Raw genomic sequence first — 15818 nt, 5'->3', positions numbered from 1 at the left:
ATGTCGCTGCCAAATCCAAGTGTACTTCACTAACAGTAAAATAGTTCTTCCACGCGCCCTAAAAGCCTGCACACCACTTCTCATTTCACCCCCGCCCCCTTTGAACTGTTCGGCACGCTGGTTTCAGGTTCTAATAAATTCAATTTTACAACATTTCAAGTGAAAAATGTTGTGGTCATTGAAAAATGCCATCGTTTCGCTTCATCAGCGGAACACTTGGCTGGGGCGCCTGCCAGGGGTCTTTCGAGTTTCCCATCTGCACACCCTCTGCCATCCCGCGTGTGAGGGGCTCTGCCCGGGCCGCCAAGCACGCCTTCTGCGCCGGTCCAAGCTTTGTTCTAGCCTCTCCAGGAGCACCACCGATAGCCCACCGACCTCCTCCAAGGAAAGAGAAAGGAAATGGACGCCCCCCGCCCAACAACCCTCTCACTACAGCCAGGAGCGGCAGACAGCCCTCTCCGAGATGATGTAAAGCCAATATGTGAGGTGCGATCTCTCTTGGACACACAGGCCTCTCTCACACATAGTCCTCTCTGAGACACAGCCACACACACACACACCTCTGGGATACAGCTACGTGTGACTGTCCCCTCTCACACATAGCCCCTCTGAGACACAGCCACCACATGTATACAGACACCTGTGGATACAGCTATGTGTGACACACAGACCTCTCTCACACACTGACCTCGGATTCACAACCACCACACACATACACACACTTCTGGGATACAGCTATGTGTGACCCGCAGTCCTCTCACACTCACACAGTCCTCTCTGGGACACAGCCATCACATACATACACACACCTCTGGGATACAACCATGCGTGACGCTGTCCTCTCTCACACACAGTCCTCTCTGAGACAAAGACATCACACACACACACCTCTGGTATACAGTTATTTGTGACCCACAGTCCTCTCTCACACACACAGTCCTCCCTGGGACACAACCATCACATACACACACCCACACCTGGGATACATCTGTCTGACACAGACTTTTCTCTTACACCGACCTCAGATTCACAGCCACCACATACCACACACACCTCTGGGATACAGCTATGTGTGACACACAGACCCCTCTCACACATGGCCCTCTCAGATTTACAGCCATCACACACACACACACACACACCTCTGGGATACAGCTATATGTGACACACAGCCTTCACTCACACACACACAGTCCTCTCTGGGACACAGTCACCACACACATACACACATCTGGGATACAGCTATGTGTGACACACTGTCCTCTGTCACAGAGTCCTCTCTGGGACACGGCGACCACATACATCACACACTTCTGAGATACAGCTATGTATGACACACAGTCCTCTCTCTCACACACACAGTCCTCTGTGAGACACAGCCACCACTCACACACACCTCTGGGATACAGCAATGTGTGACACAGAGTCCTCTCTCTCGCACACACAGTCCTCTGTGGGACACAGCCACCACATACACACACACGCCCCTGAGATATATATAGCTACGTGTGACACACAGACCTCTCTCACACTCACAGTCCTCTCTGAGACACAGCCACCTTATAGATACACACCTTTACGTTTCAGCTATATCTGACACACTTTCCTCTCTCACACAGAGTCCTCTCTGAGACACAGCCACCACTCACACACACATCTGGGATACGGATACAGCTATATGTGACACTGTGCTCTCTCACACACAGTCCTCTCTGAGACACATCCACCACACACAAAAACTTTTGGGATACAGCTACCTGTGACACACAGTCCTCTCCGAGATACAGGGAGGTCTGCCACACAACACTCTCTGGCAAGCAGACCCTTTTCGTCTCTGACACGCAGCCTTCTCTGACACACAGACCTGACACAACCTTCTGTGGCACCAACACCTCTGTGTGTCAGCCTTCTACGACACGGAGACCTCGCAGGCCAGCGCGCCCTGTATGAATGCAGAGCTCTCCGACACCGCCATCTCGAGATCCCGTCCCCTCTGGCAAGCACCCCTCTTTGCACACATCCCTCGGAGACACTGGCCCGTCGTAGACAGTCTTTCTCAAGATGCACCCTCTCTGGCGCACGCCCCTTGGATACAGCTCTCTAAAGCAGTCTCCACTGGTGGCCCTCGCGGACGTGGAGACATCTCTGGCCCACAGCCGTCTCTGCCACAGAGGCACCTCAGCCCCCCCGAGACACCAACCCTTCTGACATACAGCCATGCGTGGCGTGCACAGATGCTCTCTGAGATACAGACCCCTCTAGCGCACAGACCTCTGCCACGCAGCCTTCTCCGGCATACAGCGCTTTGCGGTCCGAAGCGAAGGCGCCCCATTAGCTCTGGACACCACACCACACTACAGTTATGCTTATGTTTCACCCCCACCATTCACAGGCACTGGAACTAAGCGCCTGAAAGCGGCGCACAGCTGAGTGAATTGAATATGAATACTTCACTGAGTTGGTAGTTGTATTTATTTTCTTTCAAACTACACAGAGTGGTGACACCGTTTCTTGGTAAAAGTTGTATACACAACCAAACAGATATCGCCTGTAACACCCCCACCTCATGCCAACCTGCGCTTTCTAATGTTTCTGAGCCATACAGCGCCTCGAAGCAACTTTTTGTGACATAACCTGTAGTGATGTGCTAGCACGTATAGCTTAAACACAGCATAACAAGCTGATTCGCTCCAGTATGTTCACTTCTGAAATGCACTTCAAGATGCCTAGGCGCTATCCTAGCAGCCTGTACCGTTCTGTGTCGCCCGCACCCGGCTCCAGCGAACAGTGCCTGATTCCAAGCAGCCTGCCTTACCTGTCAGCAGGCTGAGCGCCCACGTCACGAGAAGCCCCGTGTAGCAGTCCATGGGGGGTCTTGTGGGTCGGCAGAGGCTGCTGGGGTCCGTCCTTTCTCCGGCAGAGGCTTTCCAGCTCTGTCCTCCGAGGTCCCCCGGCTCCTACACACCAAACTCCTCATCACAGGAAGTGGGAGGGACAGGCAACTTTTGGGGGAGGTGGAGTGATGGCTCCGCAGACGATTGGAAAAAGTGCTGAATGAAGTCAGTCTCGTAGAAAGCCAAATTCGTATAGGACTGGGAAGCGGCTGCGAGGTAGCTCAGTGAGTTAATGTCGCATCCGTGGAGGTGTAGTGCCATCTTCCTGGAGGAGCAAAGTCAGTCAGACTTCACTAACAAGAGACAACTGAAAACGAGCACCACAGCTACTGTTTCTGTATAAAATGCAATTCAGATGAAAACGTGGCATTCTTTTTCAGACTTAAAAGCGGATAAGACAGTCCATCGGGTCACTGTAGCGCTGTAGATGCTGCAGGGATAAATGTGCGACCTGCAGATGAAATAAATGTAACCTGAGAAGAGTCAGAGAAACAACTGTTACCACAGCGCGTGCGGAGCGTTCCGATAAAACTACATTTTATTTCCAAGTGCTTTTTTTAGTTGGATACGTATTACATCGACGTTTTCGTTATTCACAGATACCATAGCTCAGTGGGTTAATGCACTTACGGCGAAGCTCTCTGTGTGATCTGAAGAAAGAAGGATCGAACACCAGCCCATGTTTTTATTTAAAATAAGTTATTAAAACTTGCATGGGATCTATTTAATAGTAGTATTTGCTATTAAAAGCCCTTGGATATCAGAGACCCTGTATAAAACATGTAATAATTTGAGTAGCTTCTTGTCCAGACTGGCTGTAGCTAGCCAAACGACACTCATCAATGTTTGTAGAATGCAGACTGTGCAGCATCTCTCGGGTGTCTCCATCACTGGAAGAGCCCAGTCCTGCAGTGACGTCTCCCAAAAGAAAACACACATGGAGAAATGGTATTAAAAGGCATTAAAGGAACGCGCTGGGCCATCATGCCAATTTCCTGCTTAGCCACCGCTCTCTCTGGTCTGTTTCTTTCCCCTGTCAGCCCTAGGCCTTTGTGAATTCATTTACTGATTCTATCCCGATTCTATCCGCTATAAGGTGTCCCAAGCATTCACTACACTATCCGCTGCTGCACTGACTGCAGGTCGCAACCTTTCTATTGCAAGACTGTATGCAGAGCCTGACCTCTCCAGTACAGGGCCTGACCTCTCCAGTACAGAGCCTGATCCCCCAGCTGATACCCTGAGGGCAAACCCTGACATTTCAAGTGTCACCAGTGGTGTAGCTAGGTTGCAATGGGCCCTAGTGCAAGCAAAGTAACTGGCCCACTCACCAGGGTGACATTTCAGTCTGTCAGCTGCCCCCAACACTCCTCAACGTCCTTCGAAAAAGTCTGCATCTGCCATATTAAAACTCACTACCGTTCTCATACACACGCTATTGTATTTCCGCTTCCTGCACTGCGCATGTGCACCTAGACATAACATGCAGGGACTCACAGTCACACCGCTGCCCTCTCATGGGGATATCGCTCATACTGCACCCACACAGGCATATGCCTCACTCAGCAAGCCCAACTTTCAACCTGGTGACAGCATATACCTCATTCTGCACTCACACACACACACAACTTTCAACCTGCAGATCACTTACCCAGCACTCACAAAAGACAATGTTAATCTTACATTCACAGAGGTACATACCTCACAATACACTCATAAAACATGGCAGCCACATTGCACTCCTTCAAGCACACTGCTCACACAAGTCAAGTCAAGTCAAGTCAAAGAATTTATATAGCGCACTACATACCCAGAGGGTCTCAAGGCGCTTAGGGAGGGGAGGAGGATTACTTGTCAAATATCCACGTTTTAAGTTGCTTTCTGAATGCTAGGTGGTTCTGGGTAAGGCGAAGGTAAGTGGGGAGTGAGTTCCATGTTTTAGCTGCCAGGTATGAGAAGGATCTGCCTCCCATGGTGGTCTTGTTGATGCGAGGTACAGTGGCGAGGGCTTGGCTGGAAGAACGTAGTTGGCGGGAGGGGGTGTAGAAGGACAGTCGTGAGTTGAGGCATTCTGGTCCGATGTCGTAGAGTGATTTGTGTGCGTGGGTTAGCAGACGGAAAGTGATCCTCTTATTGACGGGTAGCCAGTGGAGGTCTTTCAGGTGACCAGAGATGTGTTCGTTACGCGGGATGTCTAATATGATCCTAGCTGAGGCGTTTTGGATTCGTTGGAGTTTCTTCTGGAGTTTAGCGGTAGTACCTGCGTAGAGGGTGTTTCCGTAGTCCAGTCGGCTCGTGACCAGAGCATGGGTGACTGTTTTTTCTGGTTTCGGTGGGGATCCAGCGAAATTTTTTTTGAGCATGCGAAGAATGTTGAAGCAGGATGAGGAGACGGCGCTGACTTGTCTGTTCATTGAAAGTGAAGAATCCAGGATAACGCCTAGGTTCCGTGCGTGGTCTGTCGGGATGGGTGCTTTTCCAAGGGCTTCCGTCCACCAAGAGTCGTCCCATGCAGAGGGGGAAGTACCTAAGATGAGGACTTCTGTTTTATCTGAGTTCAGTTTCAGACGGCTGTGTTTCATCCAGTCGGCAACTTCTTTCATTCCTTCGTGTAGGTTAGTTTTGGCGGTGCTGGGGTCATTGGTGAGAGAAAGGATCAGTTGCGTGTCATCCGCGTAAGAGATGATGTTGAGGTTGTGTTGGCGGGCGATGGCCGCGAGGGGGCTCATGTATACGTTGAAGAGGGTGGGACTGAGTGAGGATCCTTGTGGAACGCCACAGATGACTTCAGTGGCCTCGGACTTGAATGGTGGAAGGCGGACTCTCTGGGTTCTTCCGGTGAGGAACGAGGTGATCCATTCAAGTGCTTTTCCTTGTATTCCGATGTTTCTGAGGCGTTGTAAAAGGGTGCTGTGGCAGACTGTGTCGAAGGCTGCAGAGAGGTCGAGGAGGATGAGGGCGACTGTGTCTCCATTGTCCAGTAGAGTTCGAATGTCGTCTGTTGCTGCGATGAGGGAGGTCTCAGTGCTGTGTTTTGCTCGGAAGCCGGACTGTGAGGAGTCGAGGGATTTGTTGGCTTCGAGGAAGGCGGCAAGCTGGTTGTTGACAGCTTTCTCGATGACTTTGGCCGGGAAAGGAAGGAGCGAGATGGGGCGGTAATTTTTGAGTTCGGTGGGGTCCGCTGTGGGTTTTTTCAGAAGGGCGGTGAGTTCAGCGTGTTTCCAGCTTTCCGGGAAGGTGGCGGAGTTGAAGGAGCAGTTGATGACGTCTCGGAGGTGCGGTGCTATGGCGGAGTCTGCTTTGTTGAAGATGTGGTGAGGACATGGGTCTGTGGGGGATCCTGAGTGGATGGAGTTCATCAGGCGGATGGTGTCCTCAGTGGAGATTGGGTTCCAGTCGTTAAGGGTGTTCAAGGGGGGAGAATGTTCAGCATATGGTTGGGTGGGTTGGTCTCCGGGTTGGTTGTCGAAGCTGTTGTGGATGTCTGCAATTTTGTTGTGGAAGAATAAAGCCAGGGAGTCGCAGAGGGCTTGAGAGGGGGTGATGTCATTGGAGTTGGCCGAGGGATTGGTAAATTCCTTGACGATGTTGAAAAGTTCCTTGCTGTTGTGGGCGTTGTTGTCTAGTCGATCCTTGAATGCTGTTTTCTTGGCCTTTCGGATTAGTTGGTGGTGTGTGCGGGTGGCGTTTTTGAAGGCGTTGAGTAGCTCGAGCATCAAAGCTCTTGAAGTAAGCTACACTGAAGCCTGAATGTCTGCGGAAGTTATCTAATCTCCCATAAACTACACTTGAACCAGCACTGCAGACTATGTGAGTGTTGGACCTGACGTCCTTGGCGTGGTTTCCCCCCATTTTTCTGCCTTCAATCCTCCTGTTTTTGCTGACTTCGTTTTTGTTGGCCTTTTGGACTAAAGTGGTCCCATGCACAAAGGAATTTTAGAGCGTACAATAAATATAGACACATTGGAAGCTATATTGAGTAAGACTTGTCCAGCCGGACAGAGGTCGAATTTTTACTATAGTAAAGAAATATTTAAGGAGAATACCTTCAGCAATTCTATAGAGGAGGGCACAAGCCTGTACCCAAACATGTACAGATTGACATAGTGTGAAGGTTAGATAAACAGTAGAACAAAGATTTTAGGCATAAGCTGCTGTTTTCTGTGAATACCACAATAACAGAAATCACAATACCTCCATTACTACCATAGTAATATATACATTTTCACAGTATATGGTGTTTAAGTGTCGACGATGCATCGGCCAGGGAAGCGACTGAAGCCCATGACAACTGATTTTCCTCTTAGTTCACTAATGGTATTGCCGTCGAAGTGGGAGTGAGGGCATGAATGTTTCTAAGTTCATGTTTAAAAACTATCACTTTAATAGATGCCTCCCAATGCAGTGATAAAATTAACCGTTGGCGGAGAAATCCGTTCCGCCTGCGGAGTGTGCGGAGTTTTGAACGCGGAGTAGGCAAATCTCCACACACTCCGCAGCGGAGTGGAGTTGGCCCACCGCCCACCTCATCCCCCCTTATTAAGATATACATTAGCAGTAATTTAAAATGATTAAAGCCACTTACCTCTTTACTGTGGCATCCCCTGGCTGCCCTCTTCCTCTTCCTCGCCATTCGGATACTGCTTAAGACAACTGCGCATGTGCGCACGCCCGCGCATGCGCATTTCTTGCGAGAAATGTGCATGTGCGGGTGTGCATATCTGAATGGCGAGGAAGAGGAGGAGGGCAGCCCGGGGAAGCCTCGGGAAAGAGGTAAGTTGTTTTTAATTGTTTTAAATTACTGCCAACTTATATCTTATATAGGGGTTGGAGGCGGGCGGCGTAGTAGAGCTACGCTGAGTTCCACGGAGTTTGTTTCCATCTCCATGGGACTCCGCGTAGCCTTGCTACGCACACTACACCCAGGGTTAGATAAAATCTAATGTACTAAGGTGAAACGCTGGTCAAAAATTTTTGAAATGCACTCTAACCTATATCTACATAATATTAGTTGCTTGATTTCCGTACCAAATGTTCCCATGGCTCAGCTCGTGCCTGGGCTCTTAGAGCCAAGATGGTCTTTTAGAGTGAAGACAGACACTCAACTCAGCTCTCCCTATTATTGACTAGCCTACCACTACTGCAGTACTGCATATAACAGTTACTTGAGTTCCACCTCTCTCAATATCCCACTCTGAGGAGGAACATCTTCATTTCCAAATTCACACAAGTTTCCACAAGTCTCGGAAGGATAACTATTTCTACTTCTGGTTTAACCCCTTAGCTGCGGCGGCTATTCCACCTCAGTGCTAAGGGGGAGGGGGACCGCGCGGCGCTGCCGTACTCGTGACGAAACCGTTCCGAGCCTCGGGTGGGCTGTGCTTGTGACAGAATGGTTCCGTCACGGCCCACCCGCCTAATAGAACGCTCAGCGCAGGCGTGAAATTCGTGCCGCACAGGCGCGGCGAGTGGGCCGTGACAGAACCGTTCCGTCACCAGCACAGCCCACCCGAGGCTCGTGACGGAACGGTTCCATCACGAGCACGCAAGGGGTTAATAAGAAATAATTGTGCATTAGCGACCTCAATAAATTGCTTAAAGTTACCTGTGCAATTTGTAGCATAAAATGAAAGAAGCAACCCTCAAATCATTAATATTCCCAGTTCTAGCAATGTGACATAAGTAAGCAATGTTCTTTTACTAACTGCCATTGTTTGCCCTCACCCGTTAGGCTGAACACAGTGATTACAGTGACTGTCTTGTCTTCAGAAGCAACCTAGAAGCAAGGGCATAACGTCTTCTTTGACCTCTAATGGCGTCAGCTGCCAGAAACAAATGGCTTACACTACATTTACAAAAGTTAACATGCACACTCCTCGACCATTCTGTCTGTTGCTGAAATGAGGCATTTACAGTGCCCCAGCAGGCGTTTCAGTAGATACTGCTGCTCCGAGTCTGACTCCTGCAGCTGAGAGAATTGGATGGAAGTAACAGCAAGCTTCCAGTGCTGTAAGAGATCCTGATGCCCTAGTAGGCAGTGGTGGCGTAAAAATATCCAGACTGGTGGTGCTGCCATCAATGTTACATCACTGAACTCAGAGGGATTCTGAAAAATTCAAGCAGAACACAAAGAACAAGTGCCACAAATAAGCCCCACCCATATGCACCAGAGTGGTAAGGGTGTAGCATTTAGCTGGTGTTGCATTTAGGAGTGCATCATCGCAAATATGTTACTAAAGCATGGCATGACAGCCACAGTCATTTACAATGTAAAGTAATGTTGGTTCTGTCGGGTACAACATTTCTTTACCGCTTACTAAATAATGGACAGTGAAGAGAAAATCCATTGCTCCAACACTTAATCAATGCAAAAGAGAGAAAAAAACACATGAAAAACACACCAATCACGAATAAAGCAAAAGAATGAATTAAACAATTAATTATTTTGTACTTTTTAAATGTTTTTGTGTTATCAAAGTGGGAAGGCTGTCATAGGCAATAAACAAAGATATTTTGAAAACAGTGCAAGGGTGATTTAAGTGACAAAAGTGCAAAAAAGTGCTGAATGTGAGTACAATATATACAGTGCTGTAAGGATGGTTTAAAAGGATGGTTATTCAAAGGTCATCCATCCCTAAGTACATGAATCTCCAGTCCGACTAGGACTTAGTTTGCCTTTCACATGGGGTGGAGAGAGTAGGGTTTGATTAGAAAAGCACGTCGACGTTTCGACCCAGAAGAGTGCATACATGAAAGTGGTCACAGTGAGTCTTCCTCGGGACAAAGGAAACAAGGACAGCCCGAGTGGTGGTAATAGATTCCGAAAGAGATCCAAGGTTTTCCATTATTTGAGCCACACCGGGAGAGCAACTGAACAGTGCCGTTTCTGTCATCATGTACACTGACCTAAATCCAACCTACGGTGGATCTGTGATGGAAGATCTCCCTCGGTATCTATTACCACCACTCAGGCTGTCCTGGTTTCCTTTGTTTAATACCTAATGTTTAATACATTATTTTGATTTATTCATGATTGGTGTGTTTTTCATGTGTTTTTTTCTCTCCTTTCCATTGATTAAGTGCTGAAGCAATTGATTTTCTCTTCACTGTCCATTATTTATTAAGCGGTAAAGCAATTTGTACCTGACAAAACCAACATTACTTTACCATATATACACCCAGGTTGTCCATATTTTTCCCAAAAAAATGTTGGCTTTATACATGCAGGCTTTAAGGTCAGGTTTTTATTAGACCTTAACATGCCTTCACAATCATTTTGAGATGGCGGCGACATTCAGATTGGACTCACATCTATCCCTGTGACCTGTTTCTGAGTCGACGCTGTTATCATCTTCGGGCTGCTACATGTCTTTTGTCTGTGAACCTCCACCTTTGTAGATGATCGACTGCGATGCGGCTGCTGTCGGATGAGGGTTTGCTCTCCAGGACTCCAGCTTCCTTCATTTTTTTCATTGTTACATTAGGCAAAAATGTTGTACACTTCCTTGTATGTTTGGTGTTGCCATAAATCTATTGTGAAACATATGCCCATTTTTTAATAAAACTTGTAGCATCTCTACACATTAAAAATTGTGCATTTAGGCACTAGTCCTTTTGGAATTCTACTCAACATACCCTTGGATAAGCCATATAACATTATATGTATTGTCCAAAGTCTTTTGAGATATTGATGCATATATATGAATATAAATATTCTTAAACTTGATCTTTTTCAGATGTGGAATACATCTCTAGCTATTTTTTAGGTGGAGGCCCCTAATCTCTAGATGTAAGTGCTCCAAATCATGTAATTGTACATTATTCTGTAATTCATTTGTCTATAGAGCACATTGACGGCTTTGTGATCTTCAAGAAGATTGTAAACATGATAGCTACCTAATTGTTATAAGAACACTTTGCATGTCATTAATTACGCATGTGTGGTTACATCCATAGTTGACAAGGCACTGGCTACTATGCACTTGTATAAGCCTATTCACATGTGCATGACCTTTTTTGGCAACATGCACTTCAAAGACCCACCTTTTGTGGAGCAGGCTGCATGGTGTGTTTGCAGGGATACACACAGTTTGGGCATGATGTTTCTGTTCATACTGCTTTATAAATCTTGATTGAAATTCTGTTCAATTCTTCTCTTTAAGGGTCCTTTCCAATAAATATTGTACTAAGGATGGGCTCATGGATGTTTACCGTATAGAAACCGACACATCAACAATTTATACACATCAGCCTATAAAAAACAACACTATTTGTATTATAATTGTTAGTACTCTTGTCTCAAAGATTTTGTTGTAAGGCTCAGTGGTATTGTACAACACATGGAACCTCTTATGAAATTAAATTTATTAGGTGTTTGTATGTTTTATTTGGTGTGTATTTTGGCACCCTCTATGTATTCTTTTGTTGTGTAAAGGTATATACATATGTGTGTTTGTTTTTATCAAATTAATAATTTGTTTTACCTTAATACAGAATACTCACTTTCTTCCTTTCTATTTCGGCCTACAGTGAATTTTCTATGTAAACTATATTCATCAATTGATTAACTTTGATGGGCTCTTGTGTGACCAATTTAAAACGTTTTAAAACATTCGATTTAAAATAATTTGTTCAGGAGTTTCTTGTTGTCTATACGCTTTCTATAGTATAGCAAATCAAAAGCTTAGTTGAACTAGATATGGTCGCCTACTACCGCATTACCATTAAAGAAGAAAAGAATAATCAAGTGAATCAGAATGAATGTCACAAAAAAGGCAATAGATTATAGAGTGAAGGAGAAGGGGAGGAGGGAATGGTCAGGTGGGAGGTCAGACAAGTTGACTAAATGGAAGTGGTAGGGTCAAGTCAAACTCTCCTGGAGGGTCTTGCTTCAACTGTGGTCATCTGGGATATTGGAAGTCCCAATGATGTAAGTTCTTGTGCTCATGATCCTGAAAGCATCTTGAAGGCGAATGTGTCATTGAAATAAACAGAATGATAACTATTAAAATCCTCAAATTTTGCACTTAGAAGATACAAAAGGGTGAGACTGTGAACTAATTTTGACGTTTTCAATGTTTTTAATAATTCCAATTGCCTTTAATGAAACTCCATGCTGTTTAATCTCAATTTTTTGAATGCCCGTGTTATGCTTAGATCTCATCTGTACCTGCACTTCTTACATCTTTAGCATCCTTTTCTTCTTGGCACGTGAATTCACAAATTACCAGCTCAGAGTCTAAGAAATGTATATTATCTATATCTCTTCTTGGTCCTTTCAACCGTGGCCTGGCACCTCCTGGGACCCCCAGTTCCTGATTTTAGTTTTTGTCACTGTGTCTTTTCCTTTGCTTCCACGCATGGCCGGATTGGCCAGCTGGACAAGCAGGCAATACCCTGGGAGGCTGATTTTGGCACTTTGAGGCTGGTTTCGGCCTCCAGGGGTGTTGGTGCACGTTACAAGATCCCGTCGACAACTTGAAAGAGTTGCTCTGCACGCATGTCTGCATATGGGGGCTGAATTTATAAACTTTGCCAGGCTTGTTTTAAGTTCCCAGTCCGGCCCTGCTTCCATGGGACGAACAAAAATGTGCAAAACGTTTCAATTGCTGGAGGGTTAGCAATACATGTTGATTTGCTTGGAGAGGCAAAGCTGTGCCTCATCAAGTGCTTATTTCTATATTTCTGCTTTAATAAACATGTAAGATTTTAGGTAGGCGCAAAGCCTACTTTCACACGGACTTCTCAATGCAACAAAAAATGCTTGCATGACACACAAAGCCTTAGCTTCAGCACCACATGGTACATTGCACCAACACTGGAGCTATCTGGCAGAGCTAGATCCCGAAAAAACACTTCATCTTTACTACTGAAACTACCGAAAATAATAATTATAAAACCTATAATCTGGCCTTCACTGGCGCTGCCCCAAGAACTCGGAATTCCCTACCTTTCAAACTCCGGGTTAACCCATCACTGGCATCTTTCTAAACACAAGGGAAATTGGTATTGATGAACAAATACTTGCTCTAGCTCACAGGACCTCGACTCATCAACTTTGACAATTCACACAGGCTATGCTTGCGATATGTCGCTCGGCACCATAGCTTTTTATGTATCTTTATGTTTCTTTATGTGGGTCTAAAGGTAGTTCCTCACTCGCCCTTGTACCACTACTTCATTCATGTACTGTTAGTTTGACTGTTATTATTCCTTATTATTGTCTGCTTTTCTTACTTTTTCTGCCCTGTTCATGTGAAAAGCGCTCTGATACCCCCGTGGGTCATGTTTGCACTATTTAACACTCTAAATAAATAACAATTAAAAGTAAACATTATCTGTTGAGGCTGAGCTCAATAATGAACACTAATTCCAGAGCTTGACCTCCTCTTTACTGAGTGCAGAGCCCGACCTTTGCCTTGGTATCCTAGGTGAGGTGCAGGTCCCATTCCCTAGCTGCTACACTGATTGAGGAGAAAACCTCCCTGACCTCTCCACTGTTATTCTTCAGTGGGGACTGACCTCTCTGCCATTAGACAGAATGGAGAGCCTAACTTCTCCTCCTTTACACTAAAGTGAAGCCTGACCTTTCTTTTTCTACACAGAAAGCAGAATATGGCCTCTCCACTTCTAAAATGATTCAGAGCCTGACCTGTCCAATGCCCACAAATACTGCAGAGCCTGACCTCTCCATTGCTGCACAGACTGCAGAGTCTGACCTTTCCACTGCTACAGATACTAAAGAGCCTGACCTCTCCACCACTGCACAGACTGCAGAGCCTGACCTCCCTACCGCTACACAGACTGCAGAGCCTGACCTCTCCCCTGCTACAAATACTGCAGAGCCTGACCTCTCCACTGCTGCACAGACTGCAGGGCCAGACCACTCCACCGGTGCACAGACTGCAGGACCTGACCTCTCCACCGCTACAAATACTGCAGAGCCTGGCCTCTCCACTGCTGCACAGACTGCAGAGTAAGACCTCTTCACTGCTGCAAATACTGCGGAGCCTGACCTCTCCACCACTGCACAGACTGCAGAGTCTGACCTCTCCACCGCTGCACAGACTGCAGAGCCTGACCTCTCCCCTGCTGCAAATACTGCAGGGCCTGACCTCTCTTCCGCTACAAATACTGCAGAGCTTGACCTCTCCACCACTGCACAGACTGCAGAGCCTGACCTCTCTACCGCTACACAGACTGCAGAGCCTGACCTCTCCACTGCTATGAATACTGCAGAGCCTGACCTCTCCACCGCTGCACAGACGGCAGAGCCTGACCTCTCCACAGCTACAAATACTGCAAAGCCTGACCTCTCCACCGCTGCACAGACTGCAGAGCCTGACCTCTCCACCGCTACAAATACTGCAGAGGCTGACCTCTCCAATGAGACAAATACTGGGGAGCCTGACCTCTCCATTGCTGTAGGTCAATTTCTGTTAAGGGATCGCATGCTGTTTCCGGCCGGAGCAGTTTTTGCGTGACACTCCACTCACATTGAGCCTAAGGAACCGAAGCATGTAAGGATGGCCGGGGTCACTAGAACTGCACAGGAAATGTTTTATTACTGAAGATTTATATTTTTATATTTCGGACACTGTACACATCTTGAAACAGGAATTTTCTACGTGATTTAACCCATTTAGCCTTGAGAAAGCCCCGGCGCAAATCGCCAAGAGGGGGCGAAACACGTGTCGGCTGTCCTTGTCGTATGAATCAAAATAAAGATACCTTGCTGCAAACAGAAATGTCTCTGTCCTTCATATTACGAGCTGGAAAAAACGGATACTAATCCTGGCAAATTGAACCAATCTCATGTGGAGATCACACTTACAACTTCTCAAAAGAGCCTGACCTCTCACCTGCTACAAATACTGCAGAGCCTGACCTCTCCACTACTACAAACACTGCAGAGGCTGACCTCTCCACCACTGCACAGACTGCAGAGCCTGACCTCTCCACCGCTACAACTACTGCAGAGCCTGACCTCTCCACTGCTGCACACACTGCAGGGCCTGACCTCTCCACTGCTATGAATACTGCAGAGCCTGACCTCTCCACCGCTGCACAGACGGCAGAGCCTGACCTCTCCACCGGTACAAATACTGCAGAGGCTGACCTCTACAATGCTGCACAGACTGCAGAGCCTGACCTCTCCACCGCTACAAATACTGCAGAGGCTGACCTCTCCAATGAGACAAATACTGGGGAGCCTGACCTCTCCATTGCTGCGCAGACTACAGATCCTGACCTCTCCACCACTACACAGACTGCAGACCCTAACCTCTCCACTGCTACAAATACTACAGAGCCTGACCTCTCCACTTCTGACCAGACTGCAGAGCCTGACCTCTCCACCACTACAAATACTGCAGAGCCCTCCCCTCCACTGCTGCACAGACTGCAGAGCCTGGTCTCTCGACTGCTACAAATACTTCAGAGCCTGACCTCTCCATTGCTGTACAGACTGCAGAGCATGACCTCTTCACTGCTGCACAGACTGCAGAGCCTGACCTCTCCCCTGCTACATGGCCTGAACATGGCCTGTCCACTTCTACAATGATTAGAGAGCCTTGCCTCTCCTCCCCTATTACTCTGAACATAGCACCTGAGTTCTCTACTGCTACCCTTACTGCAAATTATGGCATATTCACTGCTACCCTTACTACAGAGCCTGACATCTCTGCTGCTAAAGTGAATGCAGGCTTTGACATCTCCATTGCTGCACTGATTGACTGAAGAGTCTGACTTCTCCACTGCAACAAAACAATGTCTGCAAAGCCTGACCTTGACAGTGACTGTGGAGCCTGACTACAGAACCTGCTCTCCCACTGCTACCCTGGCTGCAGAACCTGTGGCAAGATGTACAAAGGTTTTTTGTGGGCCAAATGGGTTTTAGACCCATTTTCGCCCGCAAAAAAGCTG

The 15818-nt window shown here is 47.1% G+C and overlaps 1 protein-coding gene across 2 annotated transcripts in view; it reads right to left on the bottom strand.

Annotated features, from left to right (window-relative positions):
• Positions 1 to 2962, bottom strand: part of ITGA11 (integrin subunit alpha 11) — a 592938-nt gene extending 589976 nt beyond the window's left edge. The window contains exon 1 of one of the 2 annotated variants that reach the window (XM_086957973.1): positions 2816 to 2962. In XM_086957973.1, the coding sequence (XP_086814099.1) occupies positions 2816 to 2867 (52 nt within the window). In that variant the 5' untranslated portion in view covers positions 2868 to 2962. The remainder of the gene's footprint in view (positions 1 to 2815) is intronic. The other variant, XM_086957974.1, reaches the window with a different exon arrangement.
• Between the last annotated feature and the right edge of the window lie 12856 nt (positions 2963 to 15818).

This window comes from Lissotriton vulgaris, chromosome 2_1 (assembly GCF_964263255.1).
Source record: "Lissotriton vulgaris chromosome 2_1, aLisVul1.2, whole genome shotgun sequence".
Taxonomy (NCBI): domain Eukaryota; kingdom Metazoa; phylum Chordata; class Amphibia; order Caudata; family Salamandridae; genus Lissotriton; species Lissotriton vulgaris.
The sequence above is the reverse complement of the archived record's forward strand: the minus strand, read 5'-3'. Positions and strand labels throughout refer to the sequence as shown.